Source organism: Myotis nattereri (assembly GCF_964212035.1).
Source record: "Myotis nattereri genome assembly, chromosome: 15".
Taxonomy (NCBI): Eukaryota; Metazoa; Chordata; class Mammalia; order Chiroptera; family Vespertilionidae; genus Myotis; species Myotis nattereri.
In genome coordinates this window covers 48259323-48275548 of record NC_138090.1, presented here as the reverse complement: position 1 = coordinate 48275548, position 16226 = coordinate 48259323, and the positions used below count along the sequence as shown (strand labels likewise).

At 57.3% G+C, this 16226-nt stretch overlaps 1 protein-coding gene across 1 annotated transcript; it reads left to right on the top strand.

Annotated features, from left to right (window-relative positions):
* Nucleotides 1-6366: 6366 nt before the first annotated feature.
* LOC308531597 (saoe class I histocompatibility antigen, A alpha chain-like) lies at nucleotides 6367-9792 on the top strand. The gene is made up of 7 exons (XM_081108597.1): nucleotides 6367-6443; nucleotides 6559-6843; nucleotides 7090-7365; nucleotides 7956-8231; nucleotides 8355-8465; nucleotides 8863-9076; nucleotides 9224-9792. Exons 1-6 carry the CDS (start codon nucleotides 6371-6373, stop codon nucleotides 8910-8912), a joined length of 1071 nt encoding a protein of 356 aa, XP_080964723.1. The 5' UTR covers nucleotides 6367-6370; the 3' UTR covers nucleotides 8913-9076; nucleotides 9224-9792.
* The last annotated feature ends 6434 nt before the right edge of the window (nucleotides 9793-16226 follow it).

The following is a 16226-nucleotide window of genomic DNA, read 5'->3' as shown; positions in this document are numbered from 1 at the left end:
ACAGCCGACCTGCCTGCAGCCCCAGTTCTGGGGCTACAGAGCCGACAAAACAGACACAGCCCCTGCCCTGGGAGCGGTTTGGCCCGTGGCGATGAGGAGAGAGAAACCCGGGAAATGGCACTTCTCTCCTGGGGGTGACGTGCGTGTCCAGTGGATTCATAGAACCGTGTCGGGCGCCTGGGGACAGCTCCGCAGAGGTGGACTCTGCTGGAGGAGGGGGGGGAGGGCCTTCCCGCCCCAGTTCCCGCCTGCGCCCCCCTGGTCCCCACCTGCTGTGACCCTCACCTCCCAGGGCAGGTGGCAGACCAGTTGCCAGGGCGCCTGCACCTCTGATGCTGTGCGACCTCTGACCCTGGTGGGCTTGGAAAGATGTGACTGCCCCTGGCCTAGAGCACCTAAGGCAGGGCTGGCTGGCGGAGGTGTCCTGGGCACGGTCTCTTTCAGTGGCTTCTGGGACCTCCCCTGGGGACAAAGCCCCAAACTGAGCACCGTCTGCCCTTGCCTGGTGGCATCGGTCCCTTCCTGCTCCTTCTCTCATAGCTCAAGCCACGCGGAAACCCTGCGGTCTCATCAGGGACCTCGCCCGTTTTTCTGCCTCTGGGCCTTTGCACACGCTGCTCCTACTTTCTCCTATTTGGTTCTTGCTCATCCTCCAAGTCATCAGCAAATTGTAGGGAAAATGATGTCTTCGGTGGAAAACTATGCCTTGTCTACAGCACATCTGTATCTGTTTGCTGGGGCTGTGGCCACAAATACTATAAACTGAGTGGCCTAAACCACCAAAATGTACGAAAGAAAGAAACGTTTGCTGAAGCATGCGTCTTTTTTTTTTTTTTAATTGATTTTTAGGGAGGCAGGGAGAGAGAGAAACATCGATGTGAGAGTGCAACATCCATCAGGCATTCCCCCCACCCGGGATTGAGCCCGAAACCCAGGCATGTGCCCTGACTGAGAATTGAACCAGCAACCTTTCGGTGCACAGGACAAGGCCCAACCAACTGAGCCACACCAGCCAGGGCTAACCCACAGCAGTTTCGATCACAGTTCTAGAGTCCTGGACTCCAAGTTCAAGGCTCCTTCGGAGGGCTGTGAGAAGGAGTCTTTTCCACGCTTCTCTCCCAGCTCCTGGTGTTTTGCTGGGAGTCTTGTTCCTTGGCATGTGGAGGCCTCACACCAATCTCTGCCTTCACCTCACACGGCGTTCTCCCCATGCGAGTCACTGTGCCCAAAGTTCCACTTTTTTTTAATATATATTTTTATTGATTCAGAGAGGAAGGGAGAGGGAGAGAGAGATACAAACATCAATGATGAGAGAGAGCCCTGACTGGTTTGGCTCAGTGGATAGAGCATCGGCCTGCAGACTGAAAGGTCCCAGATTCCATTCTGGTCAAGGGCATGTACCTTGGTTGCGGGCACATTCCCAGTAGGAGGGTGTGCAGGAGGCAGCTGATCAATGTTTCTCTCTCATCGGTGTTTCTAACTCTCTATCCCTCTCCCTTCCTCTCTGTAAAAAATCAATAAAATATATGTTTTTTTAAAAAAAATGATGAGAGAGAATCATAGATTGGCTACCTCCTGCACGCCCCACACTGGAGATCGAGACTCGGGCATATGGCCTGACTAGGAATCAAACTGTGACCTCCGGGTTCATAGCATAGGCCAGTGATGGCGAACCTTTTGAGCTCGGCGTGTCAGCATTTTGAAAAACCCTAACTTAACTCTGGTGCCGTGTCACATATAGAAATTTTTTTATATTTGCAACCACAGTAAAACAAAGACTTATATTTTTTGATATTTATTTTACACATTTAAATGCCATTTAACAAAGAAAAATCTACCAAAAAAATGAGTTCCCGTGTCACCTCTGACACGCCTGTCATAGGTTCGCCATCACTGGCCTAGGTCGACGCTCAGCCACCGAGCACACCTGCTGGGCAGGAGGCCCCAGACTGATGCCTCACCCCGCCCCCTGCCCTTGGAGGACACAGCGGGAGGTGCTGGCTGTGAACCCCGTAGAGAGCCCCACCCCCTCATGCGGGCGCCTTGGTCTTGGCCTTCCAGCCTCTAGAGCTGGGAGCAATCCCTTTCTGTTGCTCACGAGTCCCGCAGTCTGTGCATTCATGGCGCTCTCCTTGGAGTTCGGAGCAAAGTCCTGGCAGTTGGACGGGACAGCACGGGGGGCACGGCGGTCCAGCGGTTTGCATCTGGGGTCATCGGTGGAAGAGCGGACCCGGCGCCGCAGCTGGGAGCCAGTGTGTCCGGACGCAGGAGGAGGCCAGGGGCGCCGCAGCAGGGCCCTGGGCCGGGTGCCCGCGGGGACAGGGCAGGTCCTGAGCTGTGCCCTGGGGACGCACACATCAGTGCCTGTCACCAGCTCTAGCTGCTCAGCGGGGTCGCCCTCCTCACAGCGCTTGGGGTGGGGGCGGGGACCGATCTGCTTGAGGAGCTCCGCTGGGGGAGACGCCACGTCTTGCCGCACCGGATGGGATTCGGGGTTCAGGGGTCACCTGCTCAGGGAGGGCCTCCCGCTCTGGGCACCGTGGCCGCCATGCGTCATGCTGTGCGTGGTGCACATGGCGCAGACCTGCCGGTGTTGCTGTCTGCGCCCTCCTGGCCCGCATCCTCCTCCTCACCCTCCTCACTGTGATGGGAGCCAGCCTGTCTCTAGGGCAGGCGCTCGGGGTACCAGGGCGGGTCCCCGGGGACATGCTGGGCCGCTCACCACGCCCCCTGCCGCCGCAGCTGCAGCCAAGGCCTCCCAGGTGGGCCGGCTGGGGGCCAGATCCAATGTGGGGAACCTGTCACCTTTCTGCTGCCATGGCCACCGCTGCCGCCCACCCCGCCTCCTTCTGGCTGCAGTCCCTCAGCCCCTCGGCCGCGGGCTGCGCTGCACATGACACGGGCCCCAGGGGACAAGGGGGGAGGGGGGGACGGGGGGGGGTGCTGCGGCCGCCCAGCTCCAGGTCTGAGCCCCAGGGCTGGGGCCTGGAAGGCGGAGCCTCCTGGGCAGGGAGGCCCTGGGAGTGGCCGCTGGGAGCCTCCCCTGGAGGAAGAGCTCAGCGCCCTCCTCCGTGACCTCCTGCATCTGCAGGACGCCCCGCGCACAGGAGCCAGCCCTGATCCCCACGGTCACGCTCAGCGGCCGGGCAGCAGCTGAGGATGTGCAGGGAGGACGGGCCCGCACGGCCCGCAGCTCCACCGCTGCGCTCACTCGGCTGCTGGTGAACAGGCCCCGGAAGGAGGAGCAGCAGCAGCCAGCAGGCCCGGTGGGCTGGAAGGCAGGGCCTGGGACCACCATGACACATCCCAGCACGGGCCTGACGCCGCTGCTCACTCAGGCGCCCCAGAAAGCTGCTGCCCAAGTTCCGGATCCCCACCTGCAGGGTCTGGGCCCTGGTGGCAGCTGCGCAAGGCCGCGCTCCGGGGGCTCCTGCGGGATCCGCAGGGGCAGCTGGGGCCGGACCTGGGCTGGGGGCGCACCACCCGCGCCGGAACCTCAGCCTCCGCCTCCTCTGCGGCCTCACAGCCTCCACCTTCTCCGCGGCCTCCGCCTGCTTCAGCAGCCCGGGTGGCCATTCATCCTGGGCCAGGCTCCCCCCCCACCCCCCAGCCCAGCGCCGAACCAGCGCAAGCCGCGCCATGAGCCGCATCTTAGGGTTTGTTCTTGGACTTGAGTTTCTCTCTCAGTCCCCCTGGTTGGGGTGAAGGGGCTGGTTCCCGGCCACAGGGCTGCCGTTCAACCCGGGGTCCCTGGGGCAACGGGCCCTTCCCGGGCGCAGGGGCTGAGCCACGGGGCAGGTCTGTCCTCCTCAGGACACGTCCCTCCTTCCTTCAATGAAACAGGGTCTCCTGCTGTCCCTGAAATCTGACATGTTGAGCCCAAGGCCTGGGGTCCCCACAGAGCCCCTGGGTTCCTGGTGGATTAGACAGCGGAGCCCTTAGGGGAAGCTGCCAGGCCTCCGGAGAGAGGTGATGGCCATGTCTGTCCTGGGCGCTAAACTCGGCCCCCCTACTGCTGGCGGGGGGCCAGGAGGGGGGCTGTCCTCACGGGGCGCCGAGGCTGAGGGCCCGCCAGAGCCGGTCGGGGTGTAGGGGCGACCCGAGGCCTGCACCCGTCCCGGCCCGGCCTGGGGGTCGCCGGCAGCCTCCCCTCCCCCCGCGGGCAGCAGAGACGGGGCGGCGCTGAGGCTGCGGGAGCGGCTGCAGAGCCCGGCCCGGGGAGGGAGAGAAGCGCTGGGAGGTGCGGGCCCTGCATGGGAAGCGGGCTTCTTCCCGGGTCCCTCGGGTCCAGCGCCGGGAGGGGGGCTCGGGCCTGGGGGGACCTGGGCTGAGCCCTGGGAAGGTGGCCCCGCATCACGTCCTATAAACTCCTGAGGGAAGGGAAGGCCCCCACGGACGGGAGTCTCCTTTGACGGGGACCCCGCGTCAGAGTCAGGGGGGCCATGTCCCAGACGCCACCTGCGGGAGGAGCCCCCAGGGGAGTGCTCCCCCCACACTCCGCGCCACGTGCACCGCTGCCCACGCGTCCTCTTCACACGGACACGGCCGCGTGGGCCCCGCGTGTTCCCATCAGGTCTTCCCTGGGGCCGCGGGGCCCGGGCACAGAGGACCACACCGGCGGCCAGGACCTCGCAGGACCTCGGGGGCCTTCACAGCTGGACCCGCTGCTCCCCCTCCCCCCTTCACCCTCCTTCCCACAGCCGCTTCCGGCCAACTCTTTTTAAAATTTTTTAAAATATATATTTCTATTGATTTCAGGAGGAAGGGAGGGGGAGAGAAACATCCATGATGGGAGAGAATCGTTGATGGGCTGCCTCCTGCACGCCCCCCACTGGGGATCTAGCCTGCAACCCTGCAGGTGCCCTCACCTGGCCTCCTGGTTCACAGGTCAATGCTCAGCCACGGAGCCACGCCAGGTCTGGCCCATGTTTATGTGCCAGGATGAATGACACAGACACTAGCATTGCTGAGGTTTGGTGAATTGGCTCACACTTTCTCAAACATGAACGTGAGCTTCTCCCTTCAGGAAATATCACCTGGCAGGTGCCAACTGACAGTCCTGTTGTCTTGATAAAATGTCAGCTCCCAAGAGAAAACCAGAATGTTGGAACAGGTGTGTCCCACCACGTGATCTAGACCACTTCCCAGTGTGGCCAGGCTTTCCTAGGGGGCTCTGTGGGAACAGCAACACCTGGGAGCTTTGATGACGTGATTAAATGCATCAGCACGGGAAGGTCTCTAGGACTTAGAGACACAAGGCATCACATACATAACCTGCATGAGGACAAGAGCCACCCAGCAAGACAGCCCTGAGGACTGTGACAGAACAGAGCAGGAAATATTTACTATTCCCAAGCCAGCCTGGCTCAGCGGTTGAACATTAATCTATGAACCAGGAGGTCACAGTTCAACTTTTTGTCAGAGCACATGCCCGGGTTGTGGACTCCATCCCCAGTGTGGGGCATGTAGGAGGCAGCTGATCAATGATTCTTTCTCATCATTCATGTTTCTATCTCTCTCTCCCTCTCTGAAATTAAAAAAATATATTTAAAAAAATCAAAACTAGGAGAATATAGTCAATATGGTTTCAGGTTTCACTTTGCAAAGCCCTTTTTGAAAACTACCGCTTGTGTGGTCCTAGTGACTGTGACAGGTGACCATCCACCCTTATATGAAAAGGTGGGTAACAACACTGCTCCCGCCCATTTCTGTGAGGCCGTCTATTTCTTAATCTGCTGCAGCCACAATAACAGATAAAACTCAGAATCAAATATGAAAACGCAGCGTCTCCCAGGGAGACATGCAAGGATGTAACGTGGGAGCAGGTCCCCTCCTCTCACCTCCCTGTTCCCTTGGGAAACTGCTGTTTTTCATAAAAACATGATTTCTGTTACCATCTCACAGGCAGTGAGCATGTGACATGGATTAATAACTGTTTCACCCTGTGTGACTCCCAAGGTTATCTGGGCGCCTGCCTGTGTGTGAGGCCGCGCAGAGATGGTGACACCAAAACCTTGGAAAGTCCCTGAGCAGCACAGCGCCTGGGCCAGGCCTGGGGGACAGTGTGACGGGCGCCCCGCGCAGGAGGAGGGTCAGGACCGAGTCCCAGGGCACAGGCCTGCGCTCAGGTCTCCGCCGGGGACAGAGTCTGGGGGTGCAACTCCGTGTGGGGGACTCCCCAGCGCCTGGGTTTCACCTCTCCTCTCCCAACCTGTGTCGGCGCCTCCCTCCTGGAGACTCGTGACGCGCCCACACTTCTCACTCCCATTGGCTGAGCGGTTTCTAGAGCAGCCAATCAGCGTCCCCGCAGCTCCCCGTTATAACTCCACCGCGGATGCGCCCACACTCAGATGGTCCCCCGACGCCAAGGATGCGGGACCTGAGGCCCCCCATCATCCTCCTGCTCCTCTCGGGGGCGCTGGTCCTGACCCCCAGCTGGGCCGGTGAGTGCGGGGTCGGAGGGGGCGGCTGTGCGGGAGGAGCGAGGGGACCCGGCGGGGGCGCGGGGCCGGGAAGGCGCGTGTCCAGCCCCGGCCCTGCCCTCCGTCCGTCCCCCAGGCCCCCACTCCCTGAGGTATTTCAGCACCAGCGTGTCCCGGCCCGGCCGCGGGGAGCCCCGCTTCCTCGCGGTCGGCTACGTGGACGACACGCAGTTCGTGCGGTTCGACAGCGACGCGGCGAGTCCGAGGGCGGAGCCGCGGGCGCCGTGGATGCAGCAGCCGTGGGTGGAGCGGGAGGACCCGGGGTTTTGGGACCGGCAGACGCAGAAGATCAAGGCAGCCGCACAGACTTTCCGAGAGGGACTGACGATCCTGCGCGGCTACTACAACCAGAGCGAGGACGGTGAGCCGCGCGCCGGGCCGGTCACGACCTTCCCCCCACACACACACACACACACACGACACCCCGTGGTCGCCCCGAGGATCCGGGTCTGAGCGTCACCCCGAAGCGGCGGGACCGGCCCGGCTCCCACCCGGAGGAGCTGCAGGGACTTTGATCGGGTTTCACTTTCAGTTTTAGATTCAGTCCCCGCGGGGCGGGCGGGGCGGGGCTGACCGCGGGGCGGGGCTGACCGCGGGGCGGGGTCAGGGTCTCACACCTACCAGTGGATGTTTGGCTGCGACCTGGGACCCGACGGGCGCCTCCTCCGCGGGTACGAGCAATACGCCTATGATGGCGCCGACTACATCGCCCTGAACGAGGACCTGACCTCCTGGACCGCGGCCGACATGGCGGCTCAGATCACCCGGCGCAAGTGGGAGGCGGCTGGTGCGGCAGAGGGTGTGAGGAGCTACCTGGAGGGCCCATGTGTGAAATGGCTACGCCTTTACCTGGAAAAAGGGAAGGAGACCCTGCAGCGCGCAGGTAACAGGGGCCCTGGAGCCGCCCCCTCTCCCCGGGGCTGGGGGTCCTACAAGGAGACAGGACAGGGTGTCAATGTCAGACACCCCTCCTTGGGTCAGGGAGGGAGTCCCCTGGATGTCCAGGTCAGGTACCAGAGGGACCCCCTCCTCTCAGGCACAGTTAGGGGTGCAGGCTCTCCTGGGGTGCAGGGACACCCCCTGAAATAGCCCAGCAGCGGTACCCATGGGCCCTGCAGGGGCTCTGGGACCCACCGGGACCTTCTCTCTCAGGCCTTGTGCACTGCCCACACCCACTGTGTCTGAGGCCTGACCCCAGCTTTTCTGAGTCACCTGGCCTCCACTCAGGTCGGGACCACAAATCCCTTTTCTCCCCTCAGAGACCTGCCTCCTGCCCTGGGCTGCATCACTTTGATTCCAGAACTTTCTAAAGACTAGGCGGTCCTTGCAGGAGCCTCTGTGCAGGATGGTGTGGGGGCTGTACGCTCCCTCCCCCACCCAGGTGTGCTGTCCACGCTCAGGATGGTCACATGGGCGCTGCTGGAGTGTCCCATGGCAGACGCAAAGCTCCTGCATTTTCTCCCCTCCCCTCAGACCCTCCAAAGGCTCACATGACCCACCACCGCGTCTCTGAGCGTGAGGTCACCCTGAGGTGCTGGGCGCTGGGCTTCTACCCTGCGGACATCAGCCTGACCTGGCAGCGTGACGGGGAGGACCAGACCCAGGACATGGAGCTGGTGGAGACCAGGCCTGCGGGGGACGGCACCTTCCAGAAGTGGGCGGCCGTGGGGGTGCCCCCTGGAGAGGAGCAGAGATACACATGTCACGTGGAGCACGAGGGGCTGCCCGAGCCCCTGACCCTGAGATGGGGTGAGGAGGGGCCGTGGGCACAGAGCCTCTTCTCAGGGCAGCAGGGACCCTGGGGAACCTCAGTGGGGTCGGGGCTGAAGCCTGGGGCCAGGGCCCTGACCCTCCCTTCCCTTCTCCTCCCAGAGCCACCTTCTCACACCTTCTTCATCATCATCATCATCATGGGCATCGTCGGGGTCCTGGTTCTGCTGGGCGCTGTGGCTGCAGCTGTGATGTGGGGGAGGAAGCGCTCAGGTGGGCTGGGTTGGGGTCTGAGTGTCTTGTCCCACTGGGGGTTCAAGCCCAGGTAGACGTGTGTCCCGCCTCCTTCATGGGAAGCATTCTCCCCACGGTGTGATGGCCAGTGTGGGGCTCTGTGCTCACACTTACTCTTTAGTGAGGCCCGTGGGAGCTGGTGGTGGGGACCCCGTTCCCAGCAGCCCCAGGTCAGAGGGCAGGTCCTTGCTGAGCACAGACCTCCAGGAGGGCGGGGGGTCCAGTCCCCACACATGCATTTCCCTCAGGTTTCCTGGTCCTGCCCTGGGTCTACAGGGTTCTGGAAACTTCTCTGGGGCCCAGGACTAGGGCTTCCTTTAGGACCTCATGGCCCTGCCTCCTCCCTGGTGTCTCACGGGATGTTTTCTTCCCGCAGGTGGGGAAGGAGGGAGCTACGCTGAGGCTGCCACTGAGTATGGGGGATGACCCATGAGACCCTGTGACAGTGCAGACGGGAGCCATGCCCCCCCCCCCCCCTTCGCCCATAGTTCCTCCTGGTCTCCTGCCCTCGGGCTCTGACCCCGTCCTGGTGTGTCCCCCAGGCAGTGACAGTGCCCAGGGCTCTGATGTGTCTCTCTCGGCTTCTAGAGGTGAGACCCTGCCGTGGGGAGGGATGGGCAGGGGGAGGACTGGGTGGTGGGGAGTCTGAGGGTCACTGTGAGCATGAAGTGGTCTCTGAGAATGTCACCAGTTACAGCCACTGACCTGAGTCTGTTCATGATGCTTGTCCTCCACAGCGTGAGGGACCTGCCTTGTGGGGACCGAGTGATGGAAGATGTTCACGTTTCCACTTCCTGACTCAGGAACCTCTGATTGGGGGGCTGGCCAGCCCTGCTCCCCACGCTTTCCTGCCAGCAGAGGCGGGGCTGGGCCCTCCCGATCCCTGCCTTTACTCCCGGGGGCTGTGAGCTGCAACTTTCTGCTTCGTATTGAAATGAGACTGTGGATGGACCTGTTTTGGGGGGGTTTTTTGGTGTTTTGTTTTGTTTTTTACTATTTTTATTCATTTCAGAGAGGAAGGGAGAGGGAGAGAGAGATAGAAACATCAATGATGAGAGAGACTCATTGAACGGTTGCTTCCTGCACGCCCCCTCCAGGGATCAAGCCTGCAACCCAGGCAGGTGCCCTGACTGGGAATCGAACCCAGGACCTCTTGGTCCATGGGGCGACGCTCAACCCACTGAGCCACCACAGCCAGCTGACCTGGTTTTTTAATTCTTGCCGTGACTGGTGGCGGGTAATTAATGGAGATCCTTTATAAGTATTTTTCTCAGAGGAAATAAATGGAAGCACCAAGGATTCTGCAGATTCCCGTGTATGTTGTGGTCTTTGCAGGGGGGACTGGAGGGGCTGTGAGACCTGAGTGAGGTCGGTGCCTGTGCCCAGGTGGTGCTCAGGGCATTGTGGGCTTTGACGTGGCCACTCCTCGGCCGGGTCACATCTCTGCTCCTCTGACCTTGTCCCTCAGTGGAACCTGTCCCACCAGGACCTGTGGTCACAGGGACTCGCATCCCCCCGGTCTTGTCACTTCTAATGCAGCGCATCTCCAGGGCCCTCGTCATCCTAGGCTCAGGTCTGGGTCCGGCACTCAGAACCCATCTTCTGGGTGTTTGCTGTTTCTTTACTTTTGTGGAGATGATGCCTGTTACTGTGTTTATGTAGGAGTTTTGATTTCATTCTGTGGGTGTCCCTGTCTCACAGTATCAGGGCTCATTTTTGTCGTCATTGTCCCGCAGGCCCAGGGGTTCCTGCACACGGGACTGTGGTGTGGAGAGATGCATTTTCAGGCTCCTCCTGCTCTTGCCTCCTTCTTGGGCCTGGGCATTCCAACCCTCTGATCAGCTTGGTCTTTCTGGGGACCAGCCCCCACCCTGAAGCCTCCAGGCCTCTCAGCCAAGAGCCATCTCATCAGCATCCCAGACACACTTGTCACTCAGGAGATTCCCAGGGTATTAGGAGCTCAGTGCCAGGAGCCAGGGGCAAAGACCAGACACTTTCTCAGATCCATGAATAACAACAGTGTCCCAATAATTGAAGATGCTGGCACATTGCCAGAGTCCCACTCACTCATGAACCATGTCCAGTCCATCGCCCTTTGAGGATGGTTACATGGCCCATACAGTTAGGAAAATTGCCCAGCAGTTTTAGTCAGAGGGGAAACTGAAATTCAGCCATAATGTGATACAGCTGCACACCTCCCAGCACTGAGAATGACAGCATCAGACAAAATCAATTGTTCACAAGAATGTGGACGCGTTCTCTCTGATATTCCTGGTGGGAAAGGAAGTTGTTTCAAATATACTGACAAATGCATTGGCCGCGTTCCCTGCACCTAGACTGAGAGCAGGATGGGGTATCGGGGAGTCAGAGGCTGAGCGACACCAACCGGATGACAAGAGATCACACATGGGATGGGACGAGGGAGAGAGTGAAAGGCTCAGGACAGATGAACCGAATGAAGAGACGCCTGTTGGCAAACGTGTAGAGAAAAGAACCCCTTCCCATGTTGGGGAGAATGTCCTTGTTCTCCAGAAAGGGATTTTCAGCCCTTACCTTCCTCAAACCGCCCAACTTACATGATGGCTCCCTTTCACCGGTTGGGCAATCCCACTGTCCCCCCCAGTGCATCCTAATGCAGCGCCCACATGGGCTGTCACAGCCGGGAAAGTTAGTCAAGATGCCAGCTGTCCCACTTCCCCTTGTGAATGAAATAATAAAGGGAGGCGATTTAATGAGGTCACACGGATCTCACATATCTTGCACTTTAGGGGAAGTCACTCTGCCCCATGGGACACTGTGCATTCCTGAGCAGAGACGTAGAAGATAAGGGGAGCAGTTCCATTGGAGGGAAGGAAACCAGGATGAAGCAGTCGGTGTAGAAACACACAGATGGGAATGGAACCTGAGAGTTTCTTCTCAAGGGACGCCGAGGGGTCCCTGTTGGCATCTCTACCTGGACAGAAGTGAACGGACCACGGGCCTCCAACCCAATTAGTGACTCCTCACGGCCCCTTGAGAGAAGGGAGCTTTTTCCCAATGCATAGGGACATTTTCTTCACAGAATGTTTCTTACTCTTGTGGACAGTGTAGGAGTTTTATAGAGAAAGTGGTTGACTCCATCAAGTCCCCAAACAAATATTGACAAGAAACCCTAACTCGTTTTCCTGCATCCCAGCCGCGATCTGAATTCCTGCCCAACACAGTGTAGGGAGGGCAGGGTGGAGGCAGGTCCTCAGAACGGTGGCTGATTTCTTCTGGAGCCTGGAGAGAGTCAATGCCCAGGCAGGCCGGGCAGTCGCAGGATGGACTGAGAAAGACTTACGTCCCCCAGATTACAACTGACTTCCCTGCCTTCCTTCCTCGCCCAAGATTGGTCTGTGACGTGCTGGTGGGTGTTTTGTTTGTTACAGGCGTGAACAACGTCATGGTTTCTGCGTTCAGATCCTTTATGTCGAGCCTGAGAAAATACCGAGAGAGAACTCTGTGACTCCTCCGTGCTCTAGTCTGCCTTTGTGGCCTTAAGGACACTTTTCCCCATACGTCATTCTCCAGGCATTCTTGGGCGTCTTTGATGTGGACTCTGAGGGAATAAGAGACTGCTTTCTAGAGGGAAAACTCTCATTCTGACAGTACACAGAGTGGTCTCCATTGAGCATTGGATCGCAAGGTGAGAATTCCATTGGAGAAGAGAGAATACTAGCCACTGACACTCTGGAACTCAATAATCAATACTTCCCACAATGTAGCATTACATGGTCACCACAAATGATACCATCAATAATTTATTACTACGACGTATGGAGGATAACATTTTTTAATTAAAATATGATTACATGCGTAGGGGAAATAGTCAATAAGATTGTTAATAACTATGGGTCCTGCCAGGTAGGGACCAGACTTTTCAGGGGGATCCCTAGTTGAATTATACAAATGTCTAACCACTCTGAAATACACCAGAAACCAATATAATCTTGAACTGTAATTGAAAAATAAAAATAAAAACGATGCATGTTTACATGATTAGAGAATGGAGGAGCTCCTACTCCAGCGCCATGATCATAGCATTTGTTTCAATTTCTTTAAAGGGAGGAGGGGGGTTGGGAGGCACATTCATTTCCTTGTGCCCTCTCTGTATGTAAACGTCCCAATGAGCACGTAAGTACTGACAATCTATAAAACTTGAATCAAGGTTCATTTCTTTCATTCATTGTTTAAAAGTTAAATTTATTGGCGTGACATTCTATATAATAAAAATCCAGTGACTGAACGGCGCAATGACCAGAACAACCAGTTGACCAGTCGCTATGACGCACAATGACCAGGAGCTGCCCCCTGGTGGTCAGTGTGCTACCCAGTGGGAGCGCCACTCCGCTGATGGGTCCACAGCTGCTGGGCTGACCAGGATGAGTAACACTCCCATAGCGGTCTTATCTCCAAAGGCCGCTCCTCCCTTTTATCCTCCCACCCCCAGTGCATGAATCCCATGCACTGGGCCTCTAGTTGGTTAATATGATCATGTGGGTTTCAAGTGTACATTTCTATGACCCATGATGTGTATGTTGCCTTGTGTGCCCACCACCCAAAGTCACTTTTGCTCTTTACAATCCCCACCCCCTTCCCTCTGGTAACCAAAACCCTATTGCTCAACATCACTGATCATGAAGACAATGCAAATAAAGTAAAAACCACAACAAGACATCACCTCACACCTGTCAGAATGGGTATCATCAATAAATACCCAAACAACAAGTGCTGGCAAGGATGTGGAGAAAACGCAACCCCTGTGCACTGTTGATGGGAGTACATTGGTGTAACCACCATGGAACACAGTTTGGAAGTTCCTTGAAACATTAAAAATAGAACTACCATATGACCCAGCCAGTCCACTTTTGAGTATATGCTTGAAAGAAATTAAATTATATCTTGAAGAGCTATCTACACCCTCATGTTCATTGCAGCATTATTTACAAGTAGAGGCCTGGTGTACGAAATTCGTGCACTTGGGGGAGGTCCTTCAGCCCTGCGTCCTTTCACAGTCTGGGAGCCCTTGGGGGATATCTGACTAATGGCTTAGGCCCGCTCCCCCTGGGCCTAAGCCAGCAGTCTGACATCCTTAGCGCTGCTGTGGAGGTGGGAGAGGGTACTACCACCGCCGCTGTGCTTGCCAGCTGTGAGCCTGACTTCTGACTTAGCGGTGCTCCCCCTGTGGGAGTACACTGACCACCAGAGGGCAGCCTCTGCATTGAGTGTCTGCCCCCTGGTGGCCAGTGCCTGTCATAGTGACCAGACGTTCTGCTGTTTGGTTGATTTGCATATTAGCTTTTTATTATATAGGACTAGAGGCCCGGTGCACAAAAATTTGTGCACTCGTGGGTAGGGGGTCCCTCAGCCCAGCCTGTTCCCTCTCGCAGTATGGGACCCCTCAGGGTGACCACTTGCTGGCTTAGGCCTGCTCCCTGGGGGATTGGGCCTAAGCTGGCAATCAGACATCACTCTGGCAGCCCGGCAGCCCTCGGGGGATGCCCACTTGCCAGCAGGCAGCAGACCTAAGCTGCAGTCAGACATCCTTAGCACTGCTGAGGAGGCAGGAGAGGCTCCCACCACCACCGCTGTACTGGCAGCCATCAGTCTGGCTTGTGGCTGAGCAGAGCTCCCCCCGTGAGAGCGCACTAACCACCAGAGGGCAGCTCCTGCATTGAGCATCTGCCCCCTGGTGGTCAGTGTGCGTCATAGTGACCAGTCATTTCCAGTCTTTCTGCTGTTAGGGTCAGTTTGCATATTACCCTTTTACTATATAGGATAGAGGCCTGGTGCATGGGTGGGGGCAGGCTGGTTTATCCTGAAGGGTGATCCGGATCAGGGTGGGGGTCCCGCCTGGGTGCCTGGCCAGCCTGGATGAAGGGCTGATGGCTGTTTGCAGCTGGTCACACACGCTTCAGGGTGAGCATCCCCACTGGGGTGCCTGGCCAGTCTGGGTGAGGGGCTGAGGGGCCTTTTCAGGATGGCAGGCGACTGAAGCTCCCAGGTTCTTTTTTTTTTCTTTTCATTTTTTTATTCTGGGATTTATTTATCTTCTATAGCTGTCACTGGAGCTGAGAGCCGGCTCCAGCTCTGAGCCCGTTGCTGGCTGAAAGCAGGTATCTGGGTTTGTTTAGCTGCTATAATTGAAACTCTGTTGCCATCATTGGCGCTCTAAGCTCTGAGCCCGCTGGCGGCTGAAAGCAGGTTTCAGGGGTTTGCTTAGCTTCTATAATTGCAACATTGTTACATCCGGAGCTCAGAGCTGGGCCGCAGCAGGCAGGGAACCTTAGCTTCCTCCATCACTGGAGCAAGCAAGCCTCATGTCCGCTTCAGCTGCGTGGCTGCTGGCCGACATCTTTGTTGGCAGTTAATTTGCATATCATCCTGATTAGCCAATGGGAAGCATAGCAGAGGTATGGTTAATTACCATGTTTGTCTATTATTAGATAGGATGGCCAAGACATGGAAACAGCCTAAGTAATGAGGACTATAGTAGACTCAACAATACGAATTGAAGACTTGAAATTTGCTAAGAGAAACCCTCACACTTTGAATCAGCATGGATGGACCTGGAGAGTATTATGCTAAATGAAATAAGCCAGGCAGAGAAACAAAAATCCCATATGATGTCACTTTATGTAAATGAACTAAATAAACTGATAAAATACAAACAGAGGTATGGATACATGGAGCAGACTGACAGATCTCAGAGGGGAAGGAAGAGGGGGAACTGGAGAAAGAAGGTGAAGAGATTGGCCAAAGGATATGCACACATCACAGCCCATGGTCATAGCCAACAGTGTGGTGATGGCCAGAGGGGAAGGGGGCTGGAGCCTGGAAGGAGGTGAGTAACGGTAGGGAAAATGGGGACATCTGTAATAGTGTCAATAATAATAATGAAGTAAAAAAATTGCTAAGAGTAGATCTTAAAAGTTCTCACAGCCACACCAGTGGTGACTAAGTGATGGGATGGATACGTTAACTACTCATATCATGGTCATCAATTCACAATATATTCATATATCAAGTCATTACACAATGTTCCATGTCCATGACACCCCGATAAATCTGGAGGGGAAACAATATGGAACCAACACAATCAAAGGAAATAAAACAAGGCAAGTAGGAAGAGCATGCGAGATGCTGTCAGAAGTGTGTAGACGTGTGGACCCAATGTCCATGCTACCTTGACCCAGGAGCCCCTGCGATCCCCTCATCCCCGCCCTCAATTCTCACCTAGACCCCAACCCTAACTCAGGCTCATCGCTGCCATGGCGGGTAACGTCAGAGCCGCGGATGGAGAGACTGGTCGGGCCCAGGAGAACAGTCGGGTGCTGGGAGCCTGGAAAGGAGACTGCGTATCTCCCAGCAGCTCTGTGGGTCTGAGTCCTGGATTTGGTCCTTCCTGCCGCCTCCTCCGGGAAGGCTTCGTGGGTCGGCCCTGCACCCCGGGAGTTGTGTCCCGGGGGGGGGGGGGGGGGGGCGGGTTCTGGGAGCTGCGTGCCCTGTGCTGTCTCCATGGACACGCAGGAGACTTGGCCCGCGCTGAGCGACGGGGAGTCCCAGAGACGCAGTCAGGTGACTCAGAGCAGGAGCCTCTCCATGTGGAGGGGGAAGGAGCTCCTCTCACAAACAGAGTCACCTCCTCACCAGGTCGCCACTTGCCTGGGAGCTGCTCTCCTCTCAGTCTCACAGCTGGAGGCCTGGTGGAGGGGACGC